Source organism: Balaenoptera musculus, chromosome 9 (genome assembly GCF_009873245.2).
Source record: "Balaenoptera musculus isolate JJ_BM4_2016_0621 chromosome 9, mBalMus1.pri.v3, whole genome shotgun sequence".
In the NCBI taxonomy this organism is placed as follows: Eukaryota; Metazoa; Chordata; class Mammalia; order Artiodactyla; family Balaenopteridae; genus Balaenoptera; species Balaenoptera musculus.
The window spans coordinates 13273142-13294035 of NC_045793.1; the positions used below are offsets into that span (position 1 = coordinate 13273142).

Below are 20894 nucleotides of genomic sequence, written 5' to 3' on the forward strand. Positions count from 1 at the left end.
CCCAGAGGTCTCTGAGACTGTCCTCAGTTCTTTTCATTCTTTTTTCTTTATCCTGCTCTGCAGTAGTTATTTCCACCATTTTATCTTCCAGGTCACTTATCCTTTCTTCTGCCTCAGTTATTCTGCTATTGATCCCATCTAGAGTATTTTTAATTTCATTTATTGTGTTTTTCATCATTGCTTGATTCCTCTTTAGTTCTTCTACGTCCTTGTTAAATGTTTCTTGCATTTTGTCTATTCTATTTCCAAGATTTTGGATCATCCTTACTATCATTATTCTGAATTCTTTTTCAGGTAGACTACCTATTTCCTCTTCATTTGTTAAGTCTAGTGTGTTTTGACCCTGCTCCTTCATCTGCTGTGTGTTTTTCTGTCGTCTCATTTTGCTTATCTTACTGTGTTTGGGGTCTCCTTATCACAGGTTGCAGGTTTGTAGTTCCCGTTGTTTTTGGTATCTGTCCCCAGTGGCTAAGGTTGGTTCAGTGGGTTGTGTAGGCTTCCTGGTGGAGGGAACTAGTGCCTGAGCTCTGGTGGATGAGGCTGGATCTTGTCTTTCTGGTGGGCACGTCCACGTCTGGTGGTGTATTTTGGGGCCTTATTATGATTTTAGGCAGCCTCTCTGCTAATGGATGGGGCTGTGTTCCTGTCTTGCTAGTTGTTTGGCATAGGGTGTTCAGCACTGTAGCTTGCTGGTCATTGAGTGATGCTGGGTCTTGATGTTGAGATGGAGATCTCTGAGAGATTTTTGCCGTTTGGTATTACGTGGAGCTGGGAGGTCTCTTGTGGACCAGTGTCCTGAAGTTGGCTCTCCCACCTCCGAGGTACGGCCCTGATGCCTGGCTGAAGCACCAAGAGCCTTTCGTCCACACGGCTCAGAGTAAAAGGGAGAAAAAATAGAAAGAAAGAAAGAAAGGAAGGAAGGAAGGAAGGAAGGAAAGGAAGGAAGGAAGGAAGGAAGGAAGGAAGGAAGGAAGAAAGAAAGAAGAAAAAGAAAGAAAGAAAGAAAGAAAGAAAGAAAGAAAAGAAAGAAAGAAAGAAGCTATAATATAGTGAAGTAAAATAAAGCTATTATAAAGCAAAGCTATACAGACAAAATCTCCCCCAGAAGCATATGCATATACACTCACAAAAAAAAAAGGAAAAGGGGAAAAATTAATATATCCTGCTCCCAAAGTCCACCTCCTGAATTTGGGATGATTCGTTGTCTATTCAGGTATTCAACAGTTGCAGGCACATCAAGTTGTTTGTGGAGTTTTAATCCGCTTCTTCTGAGGCTGCTGGGAGAGATTTCCCCTCCTCTTCTCTGTTCGCACAGCTCCTGGGGATCAGCTTTGGATTTGGACCCGCCTCTGCGTGTAGGTCGCCTGAGGGCGTCTGTTCCCCGCCCTGACAGGACGGGGTTAAAGGAGCAGCTGCTTCGGGGGCTCTGGCTCACCCAGGCCGCGGGGAGGGAGGGGTACAGAGGAGGCGGGGCGAGCCTGCGGCGGCAGAGGCCGGCATGACGTTGCAGCAGCCTGAGGCGCGCAGTGCGTTCTCCCGGGGATGTTGTCCCGGGATCACGGGACGCTGGCAGTGGCGGGCTGCACGGGCTCCCGGGAGGGGCGGCGCAGAGAGTGACCTGTGCTCGCACACAGGCTTTCTGGAGGCGGCAGCAGCAGCCCCAGCGTCTCACACCCGTCTCTGGGGTCCGCGCTGATAGCCGCGGCTCGCGCCAGTCTCTGGAGTTCGTTTAGGCGGCGCTCTGAATCCCCTCTCCTTGCGCGCCGCGAAACAAAGAGGCAAGAAAAAGTCTCTTGCCTCTTCGGCAGCTGCAGACTTTTTCCCGGTCTCCCTCCCAGCCAGCTGTGGTGCGCCAACCCCTTCAGGCTGTGTTCACGCCGCCAACCCCAGTCCTCTCCCTGCGATCCAACCGAAGCCCGAGCCTCCGCTCCCAGCCCCGCCCGCCCCGGCGGGGGAGCAGACAAGCCTCTCGGGCTGGTGAGCGCTGCTCGGCGCCGAGCCTCTGTGCGGGAGTCTCTCCGTTTTTCCCTCTGCGCCCCTGTTGCTATGGGATCCGCGCTGTTAGCCGCGGCTCGCGCCCGTCTCTGAAGTTCGTTTAGGCGGCGCTCTGAATCCCCTCTCCTCGCGCACCAGGAAACAGGGAAGAAAAAGTCTCTTGCCTCTTCGGCAGCTGCAGGCTTTTTCCCCAGACTCCCTCCCGGCTAGCTGTGGTGCACTAACCCTTTCAGGCTGTGTTCACGCCGCCAACCCCAGTCCTCTCCCTGCGACCGAAGCCCGAGCCTCAGCTCCCAGCCCCGCCCGCCCCGGCGGGGGAGCAGACAAGCCTCTCGGGCTGGTGAGTGCTGGTCAGCGCCGAGCCTCTGTGCGGGAAGTGCGGGAATCTCTCCGCTTTGCCCTCCGCACCCCTGTGGCTGCGCTCTCCTCCGTGGCTCCGAAGCTTCCCCCCTCTGCCACCAGCAGTCTCTGCCCGCGAAGGGGCTCCTAGTGCGTGGAAATCTTTCCTCCTTCACAGCTCCCTCCCACTGGTGCAGGTGCCGTCCCTATTCTTTTGTCTCTGTTATTTCTTTTTTCTTTTGCCCTACCCAAGTACCGGGGGAGTTTCTTGCCTTTTGGGAGGTCTGACGTCTTCTGCCAGCGTTCAGTGGGTGTTCTGTAGGAGCAGTTCCACGTGTAGATGTATTTCTACTGTATCTGTGGGAAGGAAGGTGATCTCCGCGTCTTACTCTTCCGCCATCTTCTCTCCTCCCCCATTCACCTTTTTGAAGGACATCTTGGTTGCTTCCAATTTTTGGCAATTATATTAACAAAGCTGCTATAAACATTAACGTGCAGGCTTTTGTGTGGACCTAAGTTTTCAGCTCATTGGATAAATATACAAAGGAGCATGATTGCTGGATCATGTGGTAAGAATATGTTTAGTTTTGTGAGCAACTGCCAAAATGTCTTCCAAAGTGGCTGTACCATTTTGCACTCCCACCAGCAGTGGATGAGCTTTCCTGTTGCTCCACATCCTCGTCAGCATTTGGTGTTTTCAGCGTTTTGGATTTTGACCATTCTAATAGGTGTATAGTAGGATCTCGTTGTTTTAATTGGCAATTCCTTGATGATATGTGATATTGAGCATGTTTTCATATGCACGTTTACCATCTGTATGTCTTCTTTGGTGAGATATCTGTTCAGATCTTTTGTCCATTTTTTAAATTGAGTTGTTTTCTTAATGTTGAGTTTTAAGAGTTCTTATTTTGGATATAAGCCTTTATCGGATATGTTTTTGCAAATATTTTGCCCCATCATTAGCTTGTCTTTTTATTCTCTTAATGGTGTCTTTCACAGATCAGAAGTTTTTAATTTTAATGAAGTATAATAACAGTTTTTTCTTCATGGATGATTCTTTTGGTGTTGTATCTAAAAACTCATTGCTAAACTCAAAGTCACCTAGATTTTCTCCTATGTTATCTCCTAGAAGTTTTACAATTTTGCATTTTACATTTAGGTATACTATTCATATTGAGTTAATTTTTGTGCAAAGTGTAAGGTCTGTGTCTAGATTCATTTTTTAACGTATGGATATCCAGTTGTTCTAACACCACTTGTTGAAAAGACTATCTTTTTTCCCATTGTATTACCTTAGCTCCTTTGGCAAAGATCAGTTGACTATATTTGCGTGGGTCTATTTCTGGGCTCTCTAGTCTGTTCCATTGATCTATTTGTCTAATCTTGTGCCAGTACCATATTGTCTTGATTACTATAGCTTTATAGTGAGTCTTAGAATCAGGCAGTGTTAGTTCTCTTCATTATTGTATTGGCTGATTTCAGCCTTTTGCCTTTCCATGTAAACTTTAGAATTAACTTGTCAATATCCGTAAATAGCTTATTGGGATTTTCATTGAGATTGCATTGAATCCATAGCTTAGCAAATGTGAAATTCCCTATGTGCACATTGTTCTTAATATATCAATTGTGTTGGCACAAATTCAGCAAGCATTGTACTAGAATTGACTAAATACAGATAAAAACTTTTTTCCTTAGCCATTTGAAAGTAAATGCAGGGCTTCCCTGGTGGCGCAGTGGTTAAGGACCCTCCTGCCAATGCAGGGGACACGGGTTCAAGCGCTGGTCCAGGAAGATCCCACATGCCGAGGAGCAACTAAGCCCATGCGCCACAACTACTGAGCCTGCGCTCTAGAGCCCGCGTGCCACAACTACTGAAGCCTGTGCTCCTAGAGCCCGTGCTCTGCAACAAGAGAAGCCACGACAATGAGAAGCCCATGCACCACAACAAAGAGTAGCCCCCGCGCAGCAACAAAGACCCAATACAACCCAAAATAAAAAATAGTAAATAAAATAAATTAATTTAAAGAAAGAAAGTAAATGCAGACATGACTTCACTCCTAAATACTTGAGTATAAACCTCCTAAGAAAAAGGACATTTTTCTACATAACCACAATGTCATTACTACTAGCTTTTTAAAAACATGCATATCCTCTATAAGGCTGGGTTTTTGCTTTGTTTTTGTTTTTAATATCCATCCTGTCTTGTGCTAAGCACTGTGCTATGTTGGGATGTAAAGATAAACAAGCAGAGTTCCTGCCTTTAAGAAGTCCAGTCTCCTGGGGAGACAGACATCTAAGACAATGATTGTATTAGGCTGGGATGAGGGCCATAGTAGCTTTATCTACTTTCCTTTCATTCAAGGAGTGTGTCAGCAGAAATGTTCTTCCTGTGGGATAAAGAACTGTTCCCAGAGTGGTGTTCTGGAGTCCATGCTCCATTCTGTGATTCACCGGCCTGACCCTGATGGACCTTTCTCCCGACCTAGAGGGGCTTGCATCCATCTAGAAGAGAAGGATGTAACTAACAGGGTGTCATTCACTTCGTCTGATTCTTTCAGTTCCTCTACAATGAGGATTGGCCAGGCACAGAGGAATAAGAAAGAAGCTTTGAGAACCAGGCTGAGGAATTGGGGGCTTTATTCTTCAGATCACCTGTATTAAGTAAGAAGACGTATGTTTGGCTATGAATACCAGAGACCCAAATTAACAGTGACTTAATCAGGATAAGAGTTTAGTTTTCACTTAACAGTCAGGAGGTAGCCGGTCCAGGGCTGGAATGCCAGTTCAGATCCATGGGGTCATCCAAGGACCTAGACTCAAGTTGGCTCTCGCTCCATCATCCCCTCCTTGATATGTGGGCTGATGCCCTCACCTGTATGATTCAAGACGGCTTGTCACCACATCCATATGCCAGGTAGCAGGATGGAAGAAGGGACTACATACTCCTTCCCTTTAAGGCACGTTTTGGAAAGACACACCTCACTTCTGCCTGTCTGCCACTGGCCAGAATTTACTTGTGTAGCCATACCTATTTGCAAGAAGGTCCAGAGAAACATAGTCACCATTTGGAAGGCCATATGCCAGGCTAAGAATAGGAGGTCCTATTCCCTATAAGAAAGGAGGAGTGGTATGTACTAAGGGTCAACTTGCAGCCCCTAATATACTGGTATTTCTTTAAAAAAAAAAAAGCCTTCTATAAAATTTGGCCCTTAAGATGCTCCTTAAAAATGGTTTATTGGCCAAATAATTTTGGAAGCATTTAGCATGGTATTGATCTCGTAGAGATTCGTAATGTAGAGAAACATTAAAAGCTCTGAGAAGTTCTGCAGTAAAGGAACATGTCTGTCTTTGTTTAACCTAAACAAAGATTGTTTGGCTAAAATCCCTTTTTACAAATTTTGTTTTTTGCAGAAGCCCTAGTCACCTAAGCTTTGGGAAACACTGCTTTGGGAATTATTAAAGTTTCCTTAGTTTGCAGTGATGCAAACATTTTTACAGCTGTTCCACTCCTAGGGACGTAGTCAACAGAAATGAGTGCATATTGTGTCAGTCAAAGTCAAGGTTTAATCAAAGAAACAGAACCACTGGGAGATAAATAAAGGGATTTATTGCAGGGATTTGATCTTGTGCAATTGTGGGAGCTGGTTAGAAAGCCTGTGTAAAGCTGTTGCCTTGTGTCTGATGGTGGAGCTTGAAGTCTCTTGAGCGGACAGTTAGGAAGAAGAGAGTAAAGTTGAGAAGAAGGAGAACAAGCTGGAACTCATGAGGGTGGGTGGGAACCCAGGTCAGTGTGTCGCTGCCTCCTGTTCTAATGATGTGGTGCCCTGACCTGATGAAGCTGGTGCTCTTCATTATGGAACTAAGCACACGCCTGGGGTGGGAGTCAGGGAAGCTGACAGAGGACCCAGGGAAGGTGGATCCATCGGCAGCAGGCCTGCCAGCCACCCCCCAAGTGCGATGAGCCTGCAAGATAAGCAGCAACGCCCGTGAGTTACCTGATGCCCTCACACTGGCCTTCCGACATAAACACAACATGGCTACTGCTTCACTTCGCCTCCCCAGTCTCAAACGGAAATGGGAATGCTGAGAAATGTGAATCAGCCCAGCCGGGTCACGCATTACAAAGCTACCGCACGTGTAGTCACCAGATGACAAGTATGGAATTGTTCACAGCAGTGCTGTTTGTGATAGCTTCAAATAAGAAGTAAGCTAAGTGTGCATCAACAGTTAAACAGATAAGTAAGCTGTGTTACGTGCATAGGATGGAAATAGTAAATGAAGAAATTATTGCTACATGCATTAACATGGATGAATCTTGCAAAAAAATATTAAGCCAAAGAAAACAGACACAAAAGAATACAAACTATGATTGCATTTATATAAATTTCAAAAACAGCAAAGCTAATTTATGATGTTAGAAGTCAGGATAATAGTTAGCCTTGAGAGAGGGATAATGATTCGGACGGGGCAGAAGAGAGGCTTCTGTTTTGCTGCTCATGTCCTGCTTCTTGATCTGGGTTCTGCTCACACAGGTATGTTCATGCTGGGAAAACTCATTGTGCTGCCTAGCTATGATCTGTGCACTTTTCTAAACTTATCCTTCAGCACAAAGTTTAGGTACATTAAAGTTTTAACAAGTCCTTGAGTAGTCATGGACGGGCTGGGTTAAGGAAAGGAACTAAGAGCAAGTTGAACCCTGCGTGGAGTGGCATGGGGGCGGGGAACAAGGCAGCAGGTACCAGAAGAAGCAGGTAAGTGAGAGGACAGAGTCTGCCAGAGGGACGTCGCAGGCTGTCCCTCTCCTAGGCTGGCCATCTGTTGCCATCATGAAGGGTTAGGACCGTGTGCACAGGAGGCTCGTCAACAGAAGCACCCACGTGGCACAGATCATGATCGTGTAGATTTGGGGGGAGGGTCAGCACCTTTGTGAGCTTCCTGGGTGTCCTGATGCACAACACAGGGTGAAAGCCACTGGACCGAGGAGACCGTAGACGGGGATGCTAGCGGAAAGACAGGAATGTGGGGGAAGTCGGTGTGCGAAACCTTACCTTTCTCCCCACGTTCGCCCCTCATTCAGCGTGCAGCATGCTTTTTCTTGTCTTTAACCCTGACGGATACAACATTGTTCTAGCCTTTCTGTTGTGTGAAATCTTAATTCCTTTTTTCATGCTTTCTGTTTTAGCCCACTGATTAGTTGTTTGAGTTTATGAGTCCTCTTTTGAAAATAAACTACTTGAAAGTGCCTTAGGCTGCTGAAGATAGGATAGGCTGATCCCGTGACGTCCACCCCATTCGGAGACTGGGTTGTGTCCAGGTAGACTTGATATGCGGTACCTCTGATGCCCCGAACAATTATCTGAAAGCATCGTTGTCTGGGATTATTAATGGTATTTCTAATGCCTGGGAAATTCGGGTTTGGGGTGTTGATGAGGAGTTTGTTCTAAAGTGAAATCTTACAAGTATCTTAGTATTTTTATTGGGAAAATTTTTGAATATGCAAGAAAACAGTAGGGCATGTTCTGTAGCATCCTTCAGGCCTCTAGGAAACACTGCTCTTGTGAAACTCTGATTCCCTCAATCTGATGACTGCTTGTCCTTGCTACGTTCTGAAATCCCATGTTATCTTCTGTCATAGAATTTACCACACACCACCACCCCCGGCCCCCAGAACTGTGATCACTGGTCTCCTTGTTTATCTCCGTATCTGTCCCTGGAATCTAGTCTGTCTGAGGTCAGAGACTGTGTCTTATTTGACTTTGGAGCTCCAGCATCTAGCTCAGTAGAAACTCAGTAACTAGGGATAAGTGAATAAGCCCTGAAATTCTGCAGGCAAAGAACTGGTGTCTGGACCTTGGAGAAGAGCTTCATTTTGAGGAGAGAGGAGAAGGAGTTAGGGAAGGAAGCAGAGCTACATTTGATCAGAGAAGAAGGAAAAGAACCAAAATAGTATTCTATCACGAGAGTCAAGGGAAAAAGGGGAGACATTTCTGAGGAATTATCAAATGCCACAAAGACATCAGTGAAAATGCGAATTAAAAAGAGTTTGGGGGTTTGTCAGAGTCATTAGTGGCCATAAAAAGGCAAGATGGAAGCAGGATCTCGAGGGGTTAAGGACAGAGTACGAGATGAGGAAATGGGGGTAGAGGGTCAAAACATGCACTTAGAAGTGAGGCTGCAAAAGGAAGGAGATTTGGAGGTGGCCAAGCAGAATGGGAGAACCAAAGCCGGCAGCCTTGCTAGGAAGAACTGTGTTCATTTGAAGGCAGAGATCGGAGGTGCCTTCAACACCCATCTCCTGGCCCTCGGGATGGCTCAGGGACTCTGCTGGCATGTGGGCGATGGAGGGATGAGCCACCTGAGCATCCTGGTGGTCAAGTCAGTAGTACATTTACTCCGAAGCCATGTGCACTTAGCCCTGCACTAGGCCCTTTGAATGATTTTGTCTCTTTCAAACTTGTATCCTCCCTTCCCCACAGGAAACATGGTGGAATGGTGCTTACCTCAAGATATTGACCTTGAAGGCGTTGAGTTCAAGTCTATGGCCAGTGGGTCCCATAAAATTCAGTCTGATTTCATGTAAGTACTGCTGATTGCAAGTCTTCTCTGTACCATTTCCTCTGCCTCTGTGCTTTCCCCCAGAGAATAAGGGCTCTCATCGGGGCACTTTCAGGAAGTGTGTGTAAATGCCCTGAAAATATATACTGGTTTGTGTTTTTATATCAGTTTGCTAGCAAGAAGTTCCCAGGCTTTCATTAGGTTCTCGATGAGTTTCATGATCCAAAAATGTTAAGAACTCCTGCCATAGAGGTTCTCTCCTTTCCTAAGACATGATTGGGCCTTGCTTGAGGTTTGGCTTTAATAAAGGAATAGAGTTTCGGTTGCATTTGGGTTAACTTAAGACATGTATGTGCTAAAACTTGAAATTCGAGCTTTAAGTAAGGCCAGTTTGTAGTCCTGTGTAATCAAGATTCTTGTGAGGAGCACATTGAAAGAATGTAAGGGTGATGGAGTAGCTTTCATCTTCTCATTGGGCTGAAACCATGACAGACATAAGTGTGAGAAAGGGGAAGGAAACAGAGTGACAGCTCTGGTCAAATGTTCTATTTAAAATATCAGAGACTCAGGAAGCGAGGAGAGAATCAACACAGTTTATGCTAATAAAACAGAGGTCCCCCCATCAGGTCAGTTGTTATGCAGGAGGAGAAGGGCTGTACCATGGTCGTGGGCAACTGAGCGGCAGGCTTTGCAGAGATCAAGTCCTGGCTCCAGCGGGATGACCCTTGGCGAGTTCCACAATTTCTTTGAGCCTTGGTTGTCCCATCTGTGAGGTTGAGGGGCTTGGGCTGATAGTCCCCCTGAGATTCTAAAAAAGGTTTTTCTCAGGCTGAGTTTTCTCATGTAGAGCCCTGGACACAGTTATGTCTTTTGCTCGCGACTGCATCTCAAAGGCAAAACACAAAGTAAAATGAAATTTCTCTCTCTGATTTCGAGCCACGCTACACATTGGGTCTATTTTAGCTATTTCCGAAAGGGGCCCTTCTTTGGCCTGGCCTGCTTCGCCAACATGCCTGTGGAAAGCGAGCTGGAGCGTGGCGCCCGGATGAAATCCGTGGGCATCCTCTCTCCATCCTACACCCTGCTGTACCGGTACATGCACTTCCTGGAGAACCAAGTCCGGTATGTGGCTTACATACGGGGTGGGGTGCAGGGAGGGCAGAGGCAGCAGGGCTCTGCCAGTTGGTGTGCTGTGATGAGCCCTCAGGGGTAAAGGCTGTACATCAGAACGGCAGATGCCTCACCAAGAGCGTCCATGGCTGAGTCTCACACCACGGGTGGTGGTCTTTGTGTTTCAGCCAGCGTCCTGCGTAAATGATTCTTCATCCTCGAATGAAAGCTGGGGTAGATTTTGCTTTCAGCTTATATTAATATTGTCATCAATTTTGTTGAATTAATTTGTTGACATTGATGTGATCTTTGCTTACCTTAAACCACAATAATTATCTCCTTGCCCCAGGCAAATAGACTCTCAACTTTTTTTTAAGCCTAATCATTTATTATTGGAGGTAATTATTATCATTGGGGGTAATAGGAAGGGAATTTTTAACAGAAGCTGCAAAACTATTAATTACTTCATATTTTTTCATCATGTGAGTAACCTAATTTTATTTCAGATTTTGAAGGGAAAATCTACCCCTAAACCCTGTTAAAATTTTAGCACATTTGCCTCTCTTCTGGTATGCATGTGTGTGTACTTTATTTATTTATTTTTAAATATTTATTTATTTATTTGGTTGTGTCAGGTCTTAGTTGTGGCAGGCAGGCTCCTTTAGTTGCGGCTTGTGGGCTCCTTAGTTGTGGCATGGGAACTCTTAGTTGCGGCATGCATGTGGGATCTAGTTCCCTGGCCTGGGATTGAACCCGGGCCCCCTGCATTGGGAGTGTGGAGTCTTAACCACTGCGCCACCAGGGAAGTCCCATGTGTGTGTACTTTAAAATAATATATACATACTTGGCACCATAGGACATACATACTTTTATATCATATGCGTTTAAAAGTTATTGTTATTTTAATTTTTGATATAATAGTCTATCTTGATCATCTTTGAAAGAATATGAAATTGTGGGAAAAAAATGTTTATTATTGAAAAATTTATGTGAACGTACAAATGAATTTTAACAATTCTTCCAAATCTTAACACCGAGTGAGATATCCATTGTCAGTATTCAGCGAATGCCATTCTAAAATAGACATAATTTTACAAAAATAGGGTTAATATTTTATGAAGATTTAATTTTATCAAATAGGCTAGTTTGAAATATATTTATTTGTATATATCAGAGAAAAAGAGTAAGTGAAACTGAAGGAATTGTCAAACTTTAATATTTTTTTCACAGTAAGATATGTTATTTCTTGGAATGTTCCTCCAGAGTTAAGAAAAAAGACTGCAAAACATGAAGATACAGTGTCATTCTTATTGAGAAATAACGTATATATAATAAAGTGCACAAATCTTTGTATAGGTGTCATTGGTGTTTTTAGGTTGTGTTTTAGTTGTAGACGGTCCGGTATCTTATACTTCTTCCCAGAACGCCTCCCCGACTTTACTTCTCAACTTTCATATACTGTGAGATTTATTACATTTAGTTCTGTAATCACAATTCCCATGATTCTTTTTTTTTTAAATTTATTTATTGATTTTTGGCTGTTGGGTCTTCGTTTCTGTGCGAGGGCTTTCTCTAGTTGCGGCGAGCGGGGGCCACTCTTCATCGCGGTGCCCGGGCCTCTCACTGTCGTGGCCTCTCTTGTTGCGGGGCACAGGTTCCAGATGCGCAGGCTCAGTAGTTGTGGCTCACGGGCCTAGTTGCTCCGCGGCATGTGGGATCTTCCCGGACCGGGGCACGAACCTGTGTCCCCTGCATTGGCAGGCGGATTCCTAACCACTGCGCCACCAGGGAAGCCCCAATTCCCATGATTCTTAAGTCTCAGTTATATGTTTACGACCACATCCAGGGCTTAACTGTGGCTTGCTACGTTCCAGAGCCCGTGATTTATTTCTTGGTTGGTTAGATTTTGCCATCAAGCATCTTTTGTTTCTTTTTTTTTCATGAAAGGATCATGGGTGCTGCCTTCTCTGAAATCTTGCATGCTTGATAGTATTGGTCTTTTACCTTTACTCTTGGCTGGGTATAAGATCCTTAAATCTTTTCTTTCTTCCTCTCAGGATGCTATAAATATTGCGCAGCAATATTCTGATATTGGTTGTTTCAGAGAAGTATCTTTTGCCTAGATCCCTATAGATTCTTTATCTGTGATGTTTCTGAACAGTTTTTTTCTGGGATAGTTTGTCGCTTTTTATCTATAGATATGACATTTATTTTTAATTTCAGGAACCTTTTCTTCTACAATAAAGTACTCAACTTTTCCTCTGCGTTTTCCCTTCTTCTTCAGGAACACCAGTTATGTATATGTTTTCTCCCCATTGTCCTCCATATTTTTCATTTTGATGATTATTTTAATAGCTCTGTAGTGCTAGAGCTGTCCCATTAGCTTACTCGATTATTCCCTATGGTTAAGCGGTTAGCATGCTTCTAATTGTTTTAACTGCTCCTCTACAGTTTGGAGCTGTGATACATATTTTTCTGTATTTGAAATATTTCCTCAGTTTTGTGTCTCAGAAGTAACATTGAATTTAAAAAAAAATTTTTTTTTATTGGGATCTTGACACTTTAAAAAAATTATTACTGCTTTTGAAAAATTAATTTCCCAAGGAGGCAATACATTCTCGTGGTTCAAAAGCCAAAAATTCTAAGGAGGTATTATATTAGAGTCCTGGCTAAATGGTGATAACGGAGGCCCCAAAATACACTGGCTCAAACAAGACAGAAGATTCTTCCCCATGTAATGTTCTAGAAGTAGGAGGGTGGTCAGGGCGAGCAGCCTGCCGTCCCCACAATTCAGGGCCCACGCTGCTTCTCTTATTATTCTACCATATCCTGAGAGTGACTTTGTGTTCTAAGATGTTCTTCTCACCTGCTTGAAGCTGCTCACCACTACTATGTCTGCATTCCAGCCCGTAGGGAGGAATGAAGGACCCGGAAGTTGCATACATCACTTCTCATATCCCATTGTCAAGTCCTCAATCACAAAGACACACCTGACAGCAAAGGACACTGGGAAAGGTAGTCTCTAGTTGGGTGACCTTGTGACCAGTTAAAATTCGGGGGCTCCTGTTGCAAACAGGAAGAAGAGAAGAATGGATCTGGAGGAAATTTTAGCAGCCTCTGCTTCAGTTTGTCCCCCGGTGACCTCAGTATCCGTGTGTACTCTTCTTCCCAGACACAGAGGACATTCCTCCCACCCCGAGACATCATAGAGTCTCATCTGGTTCATGTTTCTAGTCTAAAATCCAGGATTTCTGTGTGATTTGAGGCAATCAGGACATGGTTCTCTTATCCTGGAAAGCTGTGAAAGAACCGTCACGTCCTCCATTCCCACCTCCCAAATGCAGTATAGAAGTAGAAGAGGAACCACAATACAAGCTCCCATTTGAAAAAGAAGAATGAGAAATAATATGAGCGGTCGTTAGTCCATAATAATAATGAAATTCTGCTGAGCAGGGATGGCAAAGGCCCCTTGTCCTCACAGAGTGCCATGCTCTTGGCTACACCTGGGCCCTGCTCACTAGAATCCCCTTGTCCGTTTTCCTCCACGGCTCCTGGCTTTGCCTTCTGGGGGTTCTTTATCCATTTTGTGCCATAACCACTTTTGAAGCAGGCATTGGTGAACATTGGGGAAAGCTGCATGGCTTCGGAACATGTTTCCTGCTGGTGTGGATTTGGGGCTCTAGTGATTTCTTTAAGGGTTGAGAAGTCACCGGCTTATATAGGCCAAGAATGTGACAATACAGACGAGATCCGGCGATTTCAGGGTGCTATGGCCGTAGACAAGAATGTGACAATACAGATCCCTCAGAAACTGAATAGGCTTCTTGGTCTGTTTGCTTCCAGTCAATTCCACGTAAAAATATCCACTGCCCAAGATCTCCTCTGGGTCTTAGTTTTTAAGTCAGTAGATGGTGGCCTAGTTACTGGTTACTGTTCTTGGCCTATCTGTCTTTCCCTGGTTTTAATGGCAACTACCTTGAGACTGTAGCCTAAATCTGGGCTTTATAAATGGGCAGACTCCCGTGTCTGGGAGAGTTTCATAGAGGCTTTGAGAGAAATTCTTACCTCCTGCTTTTTTTTTTCTTTTTTTTTTTTTTAACATCTTTATTGGAGTATAATTGCTTCACAATGTTGTGTTAGTTTCTGCTGTATAACAAAGTGAATCAGCTATACGTATACATATATCCCCATATCTCCTCCCTCTTGCGTATCCCTCCCACCCTCCCTATTCCACCCCTCTAGGTGGTCACAAAGTGGTCGCAAAGCACTGAGCTGATCTCCCTGTGCTATGCAGCTGCTTCCCACTAGCTATCTACTTTACATTTGGTAGTGTATGTATATCCATGCCACTCTCTCACTTCGTCCCAGCTTACCCTTCCGCCTCCCCATGTCCTCAAGTCCATTCTCTACGTCTGCGTCTTTATTCCTGTCCTGCCCCTAGGTTCTTCAGAACCCTTTTTTTTTTTTTTTTTAGATTCCATACATATGTGTTAGCATACGGTATTTGTTTTTCTCTTTCTGACTTACTTCACTCTGTATGACAGACTCTAGGTCCATCTACCTCACTACAAATAACTCAGTTTCGTTTCTTTTTATGGCTGAGTAATAATCCATTGTATATACCTGCCACATCTTCTTTATCCATTCCTCTGTCCATGGACACTTAGGTTGCTTCCATGTCCTGGCTGTTGTAAATAGTGCTGCAATGAACATTGTGGTACATGACTCTTTTTGAATTATGGTTTTCTCAGGGTATATGCCCAGTAGTGGGATTGCTGGGTATTTTAAGGAATCTCCATACTGTTCTCCATAGTGGCTATATCAATTTACATTCCCACCAACAGTGCAAGAGGGTTCCCTTTCCTCCACACCCTCTCCAGCATTTATTGTTTGTAGATTTTTTGATGATGGCCATTCTGACTGGTGTGAGGTGATACCTCATTGTGGATTTGATTTGCATTTCTCTAATAATTAGTGATGTTGAGCATCTTTTCATGTGTTTGTTGGTAATCTGTATATCTTCTTTGGAGAAATGTCTATTTAGGTCTTCTGCCCATTTTTGGATTGGGGTATTTTTTTTTTTTTTTGATATTGAGCTACATGTGCTGCTTGTATATTTTGGAGATTAATCCTTTGTCAGTTGCTTCATTTGCAAATATTTTATCCCATTCTGAGGGTTGTCTTTTTGTCTTGTTTATAGTTTCCTTTGCTGTGCAAAAGCTTTTAAGTTTCATTAGGTCCCATTTGTTTATTTTTGTTTTTATTTCCATTTCTCTAGGTTATCTCCTGCTTTTTGGGTACAGAGGAATTGGTTTTTTCAGTCCCGTGGGGTCCCAAATATTTCTAGTCTCAATTAATTTATATTGCAGAACTCAGAATGTACACCCTTATACTGTATATCCCACCATTTCTTGCTTATTTTCATCTTGCTCTTGTAGTAGTAAGATGAAAACTACTAAAAACTAAAAACATCAAGGAGCTATCAGTGCTCTGTTTCTCACTGCTTCCCTTAAAGTTACAAGTTCAGATGGTACAAGGCCTGTCTTCCAAGTTATTGAAGTTCTAGCAAAGTTTTTTCTTGTTTTTATTTTTTTAAATCATCTTCCCTTTCTAGCTACTAAGCCAATGCTACAGTGTGGTTTTTGATACTATGGTAAATCATTCCTAAATATCATTTTCTGCTTTAGCTCAAATCCAGGCTAAGTTGCTATAACAAAGAAACCCAAAATACAGTGACTCAAACAAGGTAGAAGTACAGCTTTTCTAGCATGACAATCCCAGAGGAAGGGAAGTAGTCCAGTGTGGTAGATGGTTTTGTTCCACTGGGTCATTTCTGGGACCCAAGTCTTTCTGTTTTGTATCCTGCCATCTGCTAGAGTATTGTCCTCACCCACATGGTAAAAGTTGATTCACCATTACTAGGTCTTGCAGGAAGGGGAAACACACAGGAATCCCAGAAATTGAACACATCGCTTCTGCCCACATTTCATTGACCTGTTCTTAGTTCCTAGCCACGCGTAGCAGCAAGACAGTCTAGGAAATGGGGTCCTTAACTGGGTGGCCACGTGACCAGCTAAATTTTGGAAGGTTCTGTTACTAAGGGAAGAAGAGAGTGGCAGTCTCAACCACTGGCATAAAATGAAGTCTTCACCCAGTTCCCGTATCCATCCAATCATCCCAGTAATCACTGCTGATTTCCCATGTATCTTTCCAAAGCTTGTGTATGTGTATATACAAATACAAATGTATATTCGTATTTTCCCTCTTTTCATACAAAAGGTAGCATGTTATACATGTTGTTTGCACCTTGCCTTTTTCATTCAACAATATATCTGGGAGATCTTCTCGTATTAGTACGTGGAGAGCTTCTTCATTGTTTCTCACAGTTGTATTACGTGCCCTGTATAAAAGAACCATGTTTGCTTTATTAAGTCGCTTGCTGATAGACATTTGGTTGTTTCCAGTCTTTTGCTGTTATGATGCTGCACTGAATACCTATGAGCAAGTATAATTTCACACATGAGTAGTATATGTGTACATTAAATTTCTAGAAATGAAATTGGTGATTCAAAGAGCATATGTATTTGTAATTTTAATAGATATTGTCAAATTGCTTTACATAGAGATTGTACCATTTTACATGCCCAGCAGTAATGCAAGAGAATGCTGTTTCCTCACAGCATTGCCCACACAGAAATACGACTTGTGGATTTTTGGCATTCTGATTGCTAAAACACGGTACATGAGTATAATTTTAATTCGCATTTTTCTTAGGAGTGAGGACGAGCACCTTCATACATGTTTGAGTCATTTATATTTCCTCTTCTGTGAACTGTTCTGAGCCTTTGCTACATTATTATTACTATTTTTTAATTAATTAATTTATTTATTTTTGGCTGCATTGGGTCTTCATTGCTGCACGCGGGCTTTAGTTGCGTCAAGTGGGGGATACCCTTTGTTGCAGTGCGTGACCTTCTCATTGCGGTGGCTTCTCTTGCTGTGGAGCACGGGCTCTAGGCACACGGGCCTCAGTAGCTGTGGCACGTGGGCTCCAGAGTACAGGCTCAGTATTTGTGGTGCACAGGCTTAGCCGCTCTGCGGCATGTGGGATCCTCCCAGACCAGGGCTCGAACCCATGTCACCTGCATTGGTAGGCAGATTCTTAACCACTGCGCCACCAGGGAAGCCCTGCTACATTATTTTTTGATCGTTGGCTTTTTCTTATTAATTTCTAGGAGTTCTTTGTGTAATATGGAGATTCGTTCTTTGTGATATTTTTTCCACTTTTCCGTTTGTTTTTTTTTTTTTTTTTTAATTTTATTTATTTATTTATTTTATTTATGGCTGTGTTGGGTCTTCGTTTCTGTGCGAGGACTTTCTCTAGTTGTGGCAAGCGGGGGCCACTCTTCATCGCGGTGCGCGGGCCTCTCACTATCGCGGCCTCTCTTGTTGCGGAGCACAGGCTCCAGACGCGCAGGCTCAGTAGCTGTGGCTCACGGGCCTAGTTGCTCCGTGGCATGTGGGATCTTCCCGGACCAGGGCTCGAACCCGTGTCCCCTGCATTGGCAGGCAGATTCTCAACCACTGCGCCACCAGGGAAGCCCCGTTTGTCTTTTAACATTACTTTTTGTCATGCAGATGTTTTTCTTCCTTGAGTTCGATAATATTCCTATGGCTTCTAGATTTTGAGTCATAGCTAGAATGGTTTTGCAGTTTGGTGATTAAAGAGGGCTCAGGGTAACATGAGAGAAGGACTTGCATGAGAAGGTATGAGGAAAAGAAAGAAGCGTAGTGATGTAAGCCCAGGTCTAGGCAGGGGTGATACTTGACTGCAGCAATGACTTTTATATAAATTAACTAGACTTGATTTTTTTTTTTAAGGACAATCAGATGTTTTTATTTGTTTATTTATTTATGGCTGTGTTGGGTCTTCGTTTCTATGCGAGGGCTTTCTCTAGTTGTGGCAAGCGGGGGCCACTCTTCATCGCGGTGCGCGGGCCTCTCACCATCGCGGCCTCTCCCGCTGTGGAGCACAGGCTCCAGACGTGCAGGCTCAGTAATTGTGGCTCACGGGCCCAGTTGCTCCACGGCATGTGGGATCTATCCAGACCAGGGCTCGAACCCATGTCCCCTGCATTGGCAGGCAGATTCTCAACCACTGAGCCACCAGGGAAGCCCTAGACTTGATTTTTGAAAACACTGAATCCATGTTTTATTTTTATTTTTACTTATGATATCTTAACGTTATTTGTTAATATTTCACCTATAACTCTTGGCTTCGATATCTCCCTAGTTAGAGAGTCTTTTCTATGACTATTTCTTATTAATCTGAAGATATTGGAGAACTGCTGTATAATTTTAAAGGATTAATTTTAAACCACATTTTTGACCTTGCTTAGATCATAATTCAAACAACCTACTGTAAAATAACATTTCGGGGACAGTTGGTATAATTTGAAAGTGGACTGGATATTAGTTTGGATTAAGGCACATTATTTTGTTAGGCAAGATAATGCCGTGGTGGTTATGTTATTTATTATTATTTTTTTAATCAATCATCAATTTTATACACATCACTTTATACATGTCAATCCCAATCGCCCAATTCAGCACACCACCATCCCCACCCCACCGCAGTTTTCCCCCCTTGGTGTCCATATGTTTGTTCTCTACGTCTGTGTCTCAACTTCTGCCCTGCAACCCGGTTCATCAGTACCATTTTTCTAGGTTCCACATACATGCGTTAATATATGATATTTGTTTTTCTCTTTCTGACTTATTTCACTCTTTATGACAGTCTCTAGATCCATCCACGTCTCAACAAATGACTCAATTTCATTCCTTTTTATGGCTGAGTAATATTCCATTGTATATATGTACCACAACTTCTTTATCCATGTGTCTGTTGATGGGCATTTAGGTTGCTTCCATGACCTGGCTATTGTATATAGTGCTGCAATGAACATTCGGGTGCATGTGTCTTTTTTTTTTTTTTTTTTTAAAACATCTTTATTGAAGTATAATTGCTTTACAATGGTGTGTTAGTTTCTGCTTTATAACAAAGTGAATCAGTTATACATATACATATGTTCCCATATCTCTTCCCTCCTGCATCTCCCTCCCTCCCACCCTCTCTATACCACCCCTCTAGGTGGTCACAAAGCACTGAGCTGATCTCCCTGTGCTATGCGGCTGCTTCCCACTAGCTATCTGTTTTACATTTGGTAGTGTATATATGTCCATGACACTCTCTCACCCTGTCACATCTCACCCCTCCCCCTCCCCATATCCTCAAGTCCATTCTCTAGTAGGTCTGTGTCTTTATTCCCATCTTGCCCCTAGGTTCTTCATGACCTTTTTTTTTTTTTCCTTAGATTCCATATATATGTGTTAGCATACTGTATTTGTTTTTCTCTTTCTGACTTCCTTCACTCTGTAGGACAGACTCTAACTCCATCCACCTCATTACAAATACCTCCATTTCATTTCTTTTTATGACTGAGTAATATTCCATTGTATATATGTGCCACATCTTCTTTATCCATTCATCCGATGATGGACACTTAGCTTGCTTCCATATCCTGGCTATTGTAAATAGAGCTGCAATGAACATCTTGGTACATGACTCTTTTTGAATTATGGTTTTCTCAGGGTATATGCCCAGTAGTGGGATTGCTGGGTCATATGGTAGTTCTATTTTTAGTTTTTTAAGGAACCTCCATACTGTTCTCCATAGTGGCTGTATCAATTTACATTCCCACCAACAGTGCAAGAGTGTTCCCTTTTCTCCACACCCTCTCCAGCATTTATTGTTTCTAGATTTTTTGATGACGGCCATTCTGACCGGTGTGAGATGATACCTCATTGTAGTTTTGATTTGCATTTCTCTAATGATTAATGATGTTTAGCATTCTTTCATGTGTCTGTTGGCAATCTGTATATCTTCTTTGGAGAAATGTCTATTTAGGTCTTCTGCCCATTTTTGGATTGGGTTGTTTGTTTTTTTGTTATTGAGCTGCATGAGCTACTTGTAAATCTTGGAGATTAATCCTTTGTCAGTTGCTTCATTTGCAAATATTTTCTCCCATTCTGAGGGTTGTCTTTTGGTCTTGTTTATGGTTTCCTTTGCTGTGCAAAAGCTTTGAAGTTTCATTAGGTCCCATTTCTGTATTTTTGTTTTTATTTCCATTTCTCTAGGAGCTGGGTCAAAAAGGATCTTGCTGTGATTTATGTCATAGAGTGTTCTGCCTATGTTTTCCTCTAAGAGTTTGATAGTGTCTGGCCTTACACTTAGGTCTTTAATCCATTGTGAGTTTATTTTTGTGTATGGTGTCAGGGAGTGTTCTAATTTCATACTTTTACATGTACCTGTCCAATTTTCCCAGCACCACTTATTGAAGAGGCTGTCTTTTCTCCACTGTATATGCTTGCCTCCTTTATCAAAGATAAAGTGACCATATGTGCGTGGGTTTATCTCTGAGCTTTCTATCCTGTTCCATTGATCTATATTTCTGTTTTTGTGCCAGTACCAAACTGTCTTGATTACTGTAGCTTTGTAGTATAGTCTGAAGTCAGGGAGCCTGATTCCTCCAGCTCCATTTTTCATTCTCAAGATTGCTTTGGCTATTCGGGGTCTTTTGTGTTTCCATACAAATTGTGAAATTTTTTGTTCTAGTTCTGTGAAAAATGCCAATGGTAGTTTGATAGGGATTGCATTGAATCTGTAGATTGCTTTGGGTAGTAGAGTCATTTTCACAATGTTGATTCTTCCAATCCAAGAACATGGTATATCTCTCCATCTATTTGTATCATCTTTAATTTCTTTCATCACTGTCTTATAATTTTCTGCATACAGGTCTTTTGTCTCCTTAGGTAGGTTTATTCCTAGATATTTT

General features: G+C 43.1%; 1 protein-coding gene across 5 annotated transcripts in view; it reads left to right on the forward strand.

Moving 5' to 3' along the window:
- The window catches only part of DENND11 (DENN domain containing 11), a 71344-nt gene that overhangs the window by 22851 nt on the left and 27599 nt on the right, over window positions 1-20894 (forward strand). For 3 of the 5 annotated variants that reach the window (XR_005021251.1, XM_036863776.1, XM_036863775.1), the window contains exons 2-3: window positions 8811-8910; window positions 9826-10011. Coding sequence is in view for 4 of the 5 variants with exons in the window: in XM_036863775.1 (XP_036719670.1) it covers window positions 8811-8910; window positions 9826-10011 (286 nt within the window). In the remaining variant the exon portion in view is untranslated. The remainder of the gene's footprint in view (window positions 1-8810; window positions 8911-9825; window positions 10012-20894) is intronic. The other 2 variants (XM_036863773.1, XM_036863774.1) reach the window with 2 other exon arrangements.